The sequence below is a fragment of the Pseudophryne corroboree genome, chromosome 11 (genome assembly GCF_028390025.1).
Source record: "Pseudophryne corroboree isolate aPseCor3 chromosome 11, aPseCor3.hap2, whole genome shotgun sequence".
Lineage (NCBI taxonomy): Eukaryota > Metazoa > Chordata > Amphibia > Anura > Myobatrachidae > Pseudophryne > Pseudophryne corroboree.
Window position 1 is genome coordinate 337,814,678 of NC_086454.1, and position 8,765 is coordinate 337,823,442.

An 8,765-nucleotide genomic window follows, 5' to 3' on the forward strand; every position below is an offset into this window, starting at 1 on the left:
TACACATACACACCCCCCCCTCTCTCTTTGGGTACACATAGAACCCCCCACTTTATCTCTAGGTACACAAACACCCCCTCCCCTGTCTCTCTGTGTACACAAACACCCCCCCTCCCTCTCTCTGGGTACACATACACCCCCTCCCTCTCTGGGTACACATACACCCCCTCCCTCTCTCTCTAGGTACACATACAGCCCCCCCCTTCCCCTCTCTCTGGGTACACATACACCCCCCCCCCCCTTGTCTCTGGGTACACATACATCCCCCCCCCCCCCCCGCGGGCACATATACCCCCCCCCCTCTCTATGGGTACACATACATCCCCTCTCTCTATTTGGGTACAAATACGCCCCCCCTCTCTCTCTCTCTCTGGATACACATACACCACCCTCCCCTCTCTCTCTCTGGGTACACATACACCACCCTCCCCTCTCTCTCTCTCTGGGTACACATACACCACCCTCCCCTCTCTCTCTTTGGGTACAGATACACCACCCTCCCCTCTCTCTCTGGGTACACATACACCACCCTCCCCTCTCTCTCTGGGTACACATACACACCCCTCCCCCTCTGGGTACACATATACACCCCTCCCCTCTCTCTCTGGGTACACATACACCTCCACCCCCCCTTTGGATACACATACACCCCCTCCCCTCTCTCTCTCTCTAGGTACGCATACACACACACCCTCTCTGGGTACACCCCCCCTTCCCTCTCTCTCTGGGTACACATACACCCCCCCCTTCCCTCTCTCTCTGGGTACACATACACACCCCTCACCTCTCTCTCTGGGTACACATACACACCCCTCCCCTCTCTCTCTCTGGGTACACAAACAACCCCTTCCCCTTTCTTTGAGAACACCCCCCCCCCCTCTCTCTCTCTGGGAACACCCCCCCCTTTCTCTCTCTCTCTGGGAACACCCCCCCCCCCTTCTCTCTCTCTCTGGGAACACCCCCCCCCCCCCTCCTCTCTGGGAACACACACACCCTCCTCCCCTCCCTCTCTGGGAACACTCCTCCCTCTCTGGCAACACATACAACCCCCTCCAATCCCTCTCTCTCTCTCTCTGGGAACACACACACACCCTCCTCCCCTCTCTCTGGGAACACATATCCACCTCCCCTCTCTCTCTCTGGGTACACATAGCCCCCCTCCCCCTCTGAGTACACATACAATCCCCTTCTCTCTCTCTGGGAACACATACGCCCCCTCCCCTCGCTCTCTCTCCGGGTACACATACGCCCTCTCCCCTCGATCTCTCTGTGGGTACACATACGCCCTCTCCCATCTCTCTCTCTCTGGGTACACACACGCCCCCTCGCCTCTCTCTTTGGGTACACACACGTTCCCTCCCCTCTCTCTTTGGGTACACCCCCCCCTCCCCTCTCTCTCTGGGTACACACACGCCCCCTCCCCTCTCTCTCTGGGTACACACACGCCCCCTCTCTCTCTGGGTACACACACGCCCCCTCCCCTCTCTCTCTGGGTACACACACGCCCCCTCCCTCTCTCTTGGTACACACACGCCCCCTCCCCTCCCTCTCTGGGTACACATACACCCCCTCCCATCCCTCTCTCTGGGTACACATACACCCCCTTCCTCTCTCTGGGTACACATACACCCCCTCCCTCTCTCTGGGAACACACACTCCCCCCTCCCCTCTCTCTGGGTACACATACGCCCCCCTCCCCTCGCTCTCTCTCTCTGGGTACACACACGCACCCTCCCCTCGCTCTCTCTCTGGGAACACATACACCCCCTCCCCTCCCTCTCTCGGTACACATACACCCCCTCCCTCTCTCGCTGGGTACACATACACCCCCTCCCTCTCTCGCTGGGTACACATACACCCCCTCCCCTCCCTCTCTCGCTGGGTACACATACACCCCTCCCTCTCACGCTGGGTACACATACACCCCTCCCTCTCACGCTGGGTACACATACACCCCCTCCCTCTCTCGCTGGGTACACATACACCCCCTCCTTCTATCTCTCTCTCTCTGGGTAAACATACACCCCCTCCTATCTCTCTCTGGGTACACATACACCTCCTCTCTCTCTCTCTGGGTACACATACACCCCCTCCTCTCTCTCTCTGGGTACACATACACCCCCTCCTTCTCTCTCTCTCTGGGTACACATACACCCCCTCCTTCTCTCTCTCTCTGGGTACACATACACCCCCTCCTCTCTCTCTTGGTACACATACACCCCCTCCCCTCCCTCTCTCGCTGGGTACACATACACCCCTCCCTTTCTCGCTGGGTACACATACACCCCCTCCTTCTATCTCTCTCTCTGGGTAAACATACACCCCCTCCTTCTATCTCTCTCTGGGTACACATACACCCCCTCCTTCTATCTCTCTCTGGGTACACATACACCCCCTCCTCTCTCTCTCTCTGGGTACACATACACCCCCTCCTCTCTCTGGGTACACATACACCCCCCTCCTCTCTCTCTCTCTGGGTACACATACACCCCCTCCTTGTCTCTCTCTCTGGGTACACATACACCCCCTCCTTCTCTCTCTCTCTGGGTACACATACACCCCCTCCTCTCTCGCTGGGTACACATACACCCCCTCCCCTCCCTCTCTCGCTGGGTACACATACACCCCTCCCTCTCTCGCTGGGTACACATACACCCCCTCCCTCTCTCGCTGGGTACACATACACCCCCTCCCTCTCTCGCTGGGTACACATACACCCCCTCCTTCTATCTCTCTCTCTGGGTAAACATACACCCCCTCCTATCTCTCTCTGGGTACACATACACCCCCTCCTCTCTCTCTCTGGGTACACATACACCCCCTCCTCTCTCTCTCTGGGTACACATACACCCCCTCCTTCTCTCTCTCTCTCTGGGTACACATACACCCCCTCCTTCTCTCTCTCTCTGGGTACACATACACCCCCTCCTTCTCTCTCTCTCTGGGTACACATACACCCCCTCCTCTCTCTCTCTGGGTACACATACACCCCCTCCTCTCTCTCTTGGTACACATACACCCCCTCCTTCTCTCTCTGGGTACACATACAACCCCTCCTTCTCACTCTCTGGGTACACATACACCCCCTCCTTCTCTCTCCCTCTCTCTGGGTACACATACATCCCCTCCCCTCCCTCTCTCTGGGTACACATACACCCCCTCCCTCTCTCTCTCTCTGGGAACACATACACCCCCCACCCCCCTCTCTTTCCCTGGGTACACACACTCCCCCCCTCCCCGGGTACACATACACCCCCTCCCTCTCTCTGGGTACACATACACCCCCTCCTTCTCTCTCTCTCTCTCTCTCTGGGTACACATACACCCCCTCTTTCTCTCTCTCTCTGGGTACACATACACCCCCTCCTTCTCTCTCTCTCTGGGTACACATACACCCCCTCCTTCTCTCTCTCTCTCTGGGTACACATACACCCCCTCCTTCTCTCTCTGGGTACACATACACCCCCTCCCCTCCCTCTCTCTGGGTACACATACACCCCCTCCCCTCCCTCTCTCTGGGTACACATACACCCCCTCCTTCTCTCTCTCTCTCTGGGTACACATACACCCCCTCCTTCTCTCTCCCTCTCTCTGGGTACACATACATCCCCTCCCTCTCTCTGGGTACACATACACCCCCTCCTTCTCTCTCTGGGTACACATACACCCCCTCCTTCTCTCTCTGGGTACACATACACCCCCTCCCTCTCTCTGGGTACACATACACCCCCACCTTCTCTCTCTCTCTGGGTACACATACACCCCCTCCTTCTCTCTCTCTCTGGGTACACATACACCCCCTCCTTCTCTCTCTGGGTACACATACACCCCCTCCTTCTCTCTCTCTCTCTCTGGGTACACATACACCCCCTCCTTCTCTCTCTCTCTGGGTACACATACACCCCCTCCTTCTCTCTCTCTCTGGGTACACATACACCCCCTCCTTCTCTCTCTCTCTGGGTACACATACATCCCCTCCCTCTCTCTGGGTACACATACACCCCCTCCCTCTCTCTCTCGGGGTACACATACACCCCCCACCCCCCTCTCTTTCCCTGGATACACACACTCTCCCCTCCCCGGGTACACTTACACCCCCTCCCCTCCCTCTCTCTGGGTACACATACACCCCCTCCTTCTCTCTCTCTCTGGGTACACATACACCCCCTCCTTCTCTCTCTCTCTCTGGGTACACATACACCCCCTCCTTCTCTCTCTCTCTCTGGGTACACATACACCCCCTCCTTCTCTCTCTGGGTACACATACACCCCCTCCCCTCCCTCTCTCTGGGTACACATACACCCCCTCCCTCTCTCTCTCTGGGTACACATACACCCCCCACCCCCCTCTCTTTCCCTGGGTACACACACTCCCCCCTCCCCGGGTACACATACACCCCCTCCCCTCCCACTCTCGGGGTACACATACACCCCCTCCCCGGGTACACATACACCCCCTCCCCTCCCACTCTCTGGGTACACATACACCCCCTCCCCTCCCACTCTCTTGGTACACATACACCCCCTCCTTCTCTCTCCCTCTCTCTGGGTACACATACATCCCCTCCCCTCCCTCTCTCTGGGTACACATACACCCCCTCCTCCTCTCTCTGGGTACACATACACCCCCTCCTTCTCTCTCTCTCTGGGTACACATACACCCCCTCCCTCTCTCTCTCTGGGTACACATACACTCCCCACCCCCCTCTCTTTCCCTGGGTACACACACTCCCCCCTCCCCGGGTACACATACACCCCCTCCCCTCCCTCTCTCTGGGTACACATACACCCCCTCCTCTCTCTCTCTGGGTACACATACACCCCCTCCTTCTCTCTCCCTCTCTCTGGGTACACATACATCCCCTCCCCTCCCTCTCTCTGGGTACACATACACCCCCTCCCTCTCTCTCTCTCTGGGTACACATACACCCCCCACCCCCCTCTCTTTCCCTGGGTACACACACTCCCCCCTCCCCGGGTACACATACACCCCCTCCCCTCCCTCTCTCTGGGTACACATACACCCCCTCTTTCTCTCTCTCTCTGGGTACACATACACCCCCTCCTTCTCTCTCTCTCTGGGTACACATACACCCCTCCTTCTCTCTCTCTCTGGGTACACATACATCCCCTCCTTCTCTCTCTGGGTACACATACACCCCCTCCTCCTCTCTCTGGGTACACATACACCCCCTCCTCCTCTCTCTCTCTGGGTACACATACACCCCCTCCTTCTCTCTCTCTCTGGGTACACATACACCCCCTCCCCTCTCTAGGTACACATACACCCCCCACCCCCCTCTCTTTCCCTGGGTACAACACTCCCCCCTCCCCTCCCTCTCTCTGGGTACACATACACCCCCTCCTTCTCTCTTTCTCTGGGTACACATACACCCCCCCTCTCTCTCTCTCTGGGTACACATACACCCCCTCCTTCTCTCTCTCTCTCTGGGTACACATACACCCCCTCCTTCTCTCTCTCTCTGGGTACACATACACCCCCTCCTTCTCTCTCTCTCTCTGGGTACACATACACCCCCTCCTTCTCTCTCTCTCTGGGTACACATACACCCCCTCCTTCTCTCTCTCTCTCTGGGTACACATACACCCCCTCCCCTCCCTCTCTCTGGGTACACATACACCCCCTCCCCTCCCTCTGGGTACACATACACCCCCTCCCCTCCCTCTGGGTACACATACACCCCCTCCCTCTCTCTGGGTACACATACACCCCCTCCTCCTCTCTCTGGGTACACATACACCCCCTCCTCCTCTCTCTCTCTGGGTACACACCCCTCCTTCTCTCTCTCTCTGGGTACACATACACCCCCTCCCCTCTCTAGGTACACATACACCCCCCACCCCCCTCTCTTTCCCTGGGTACAACACTCCCCCCTCCCCTCCCTCTCTCTGGGTACACATACACCCCCTCCTTCTCTCTCTTTCTCTGGGTACACATACACCCCCCCCCTCTCTCTGGGTACACATACACCCCCTCCTTCTCTCTCTCTCTGGGTACACATACACCCCCTCCTTCTCTCTCTCTCTGGGTACACATACACCCCCTCCTTCTCTCTCTCTCTGGGTACACATACACCCCCTCCTTCTCTCTCTCTCTCTGGGTACACATACACCCCCTCCCCTCCCTCTCTCTGGGTACACATACACCCCCTCCCCTCCCTCTGGGTACACATACACCCCCTCCCTCTCTCTGGGTACACATACACCCCCTCCCTCCCTCTCTCTGGGTACACATACACCCCCTCCCTCTCTCTCTGGGTACACATACACCCCCTCCCCTCCCACTCTCTGGGTACACATACACCCCCTCCCCTCCCACTCTCTGGGTACACATACACCCCCTCCCCTCCCACTCTCTGGGTACACATACACCCCCTCCCCTCCCACTCTCTGGGTACACATACACCCCCTCCCCTCCCACTCTCTGGGTACACATACACCCCCTCCCTCTCTCTGGGTACACACACTCCCCCCTCCCTCTCTCTGGGTACACAAACACCCCCTCCCCTCTCTCTGGGTACACATACACCCCCCTCTTCCCCGGTTACCCCCAGTTGGGGACGTGCGCCTCGTAGTCCCAGTACTCGCGGCTCCTCAGGGTGTTGACATCGGCGTAGACCCGGGCTCTGCTCCCGGCCTGAGGGCCCGGCATGACTGAGGGAAGGCGGGAGGTCAGGCCCCGCAGCCCCGAACTAGGCAGGCGGCGGAGGGCCGCACGCAGGAGGTGGGGGGCGGCTGCACAGAGCACAGCCAGGCCGGGCCGGGATCACAGGCTTCCGGGACAGAGTGACGGGGAGGGACCGGGGGAGGCAGCGCACAGCGACACCCAGCGGCCGGGAGGAGAAAGCGCAGCACCTGTCATTGTACTACCTCCCAGCAGCGCCCCCAGCGGTGACCGGCTGCAGCATCACACACTACACCCTATACATACCCAGCAGCGCCCCCAGCGGTGACCGGCGGCAGCATCACACACTACACCCTATACACTACATACCCAGCAGCTCCCCCAGCGGTGACCGGCGGCAGCATCACCACCCACTGCCCCCATTCTCACAAACTACACCCTATACACTACATACCCAGCAGCGCCCCCAGCGGTGGCCGGCGGCAGCATCACCACCCACTGCCCCCATTCTCACACACTACACCCTATACACTACATACCCAACAGCACCCCCAGCGGTGACCGGCAGCATTTTCACCACCCAATGCCCCTAGTCTCACACACTACACCCTATACACTACATACCCAACAGCACCCCCAGTTGTGACCGGCAGCATTTTCACCACCCAATGCCCCTAGTCTCACACACTACACCCTATACAGTACATACCCTGCAGCGCCCCCAGCGGTGACTGGCGGCAGCATCACCACCCACTGCCCCCATTCTCACACACTACACCCTATACACTACATACCCAGCAGCGCCCCCAGTGGTGACCGGCGGCAGCATCACCTCCCACTGCCCCCATTCTCACACACTACACCCTATACACTACATACCCAGCAGCACCCCCAGCGGTGACCAGCAGCATTATCACCACCCAATGCCCCTAGTCTCACACACTACAGCCTATATACTACATACCCAGCAGCGCTCCCAGCGGTGGCCGGCGGCAGCATCACCACCCACTGCCCCCATTCTCACACACTACACCCTATACACTTACACTACATACCCAGCAGCACTCCCCAGCGGTGGCCGGCGGCAGCATCACCACCCACTGCCCCCATTCTCACACACTACACCCTATACACTACATACCCAGCAGCGCCCCCAGCAGTGACCGGCAGAAGCATCACCTCCCACTGCCCCCATTCTCACACACTACACCGACCGATTAAAACATTTAAAGATTAATAAATCACCAGGGCCCGATGGTATTCATCCAAGGGTTCTAATGGAGCTTCACTCTGAACTGGCAAAACCACTATCTTTGATCTTTGAGGATTCAGTTATATCAGGTATGGTTCCCAAAGACTGGCGTATAGCGGAAGTAGTGCCTATATTCAAAAAGGGAAGTAAAGCTGAACCAGGTAATTATAGACCAGTTAGTCTTACATCTATAGTGGGGAAAGTATTGGAAGGTATTCTAAGAGATAGTATTCAGAAGTTCCTTGAAACCAATAAGGTCATTAAAAGGAATCAACATGGGTTTATGAAGGACAGATCCTGTCAAACCAACTTACTTGGCTTTTATGAAACAGTAAGCGCAAACCTAGATCAGGGTAAAGACGTGGATGTAATCTTTTTAGACTTTGCCAAAGCGTTCGATACTGTACCACACATGAGACTTATATACAAGCTACAAGAATCAGGGCTAGGAAGCACAATATGCACTTGGGTCAAAAACTGGTTAGATAATAGGAAGCAGCGCGTTGTGGTTAATGGATCTTTTTCAACTTGGACTGAAGTGCTAAGTGGTGTGCCGCAAGGCTCAGTATTAGGACCGCTATTGTTCAATATTTTCATTAACGACCTAACAGAAGGTCTAGAGAGCATGGTGTCAATTTTTGCAGATGATACCAAATTGTGTAAGGCTATAAATACAGAGGAGGATGCCGAGTCTCTTCAGAACGACTTAGTTAAATTAGAAGCATGGGCAGCCAAATGGAGAATGCGCTTCAACACAGACAAGTGTAAGGTAATGCACTGTGGTAACAAGAACAAAAATTACACCTACCTACTAAATGGGGTAAAATTAGGGGATTCTGTACTGGAAAAGGACTTAGGTGTCCTCAT

At 56.8% G+C, this 8,765-nt stretch overlaps 1 protein-coding gene across 2 annotated transcripts in view; it reads right to left on the reverse strand.

Moving 5' to 3' along the window:
* Positions 1-6,838, reverse strand: part of CSNK2A2 (casein kinase 2 alpha 2) — a 35,308-nt gene extending 28,470 nt beyond the window's left edge. Inside the window, exon 1 of one of the 2 annotated variants that reach the window (XM_063945846.1) lies at positions 6,570-6,838. In XM_063945846.1, coding sequence (XP_063801916.1) covers positions 6,570-6,673 — 104 coding nt within the window. In that variant the 5' untranslated portion in view covers positions 6,674-6,838. The remainder of the gene's footprint in view (positions 1-6,569) is intronic. The other variant, XM_063945845.1, reaches the window with a different exon arrangement.
* Between the last annotated feature and the right edge of the window lie 1,927 nt (positions 6,839-8,765).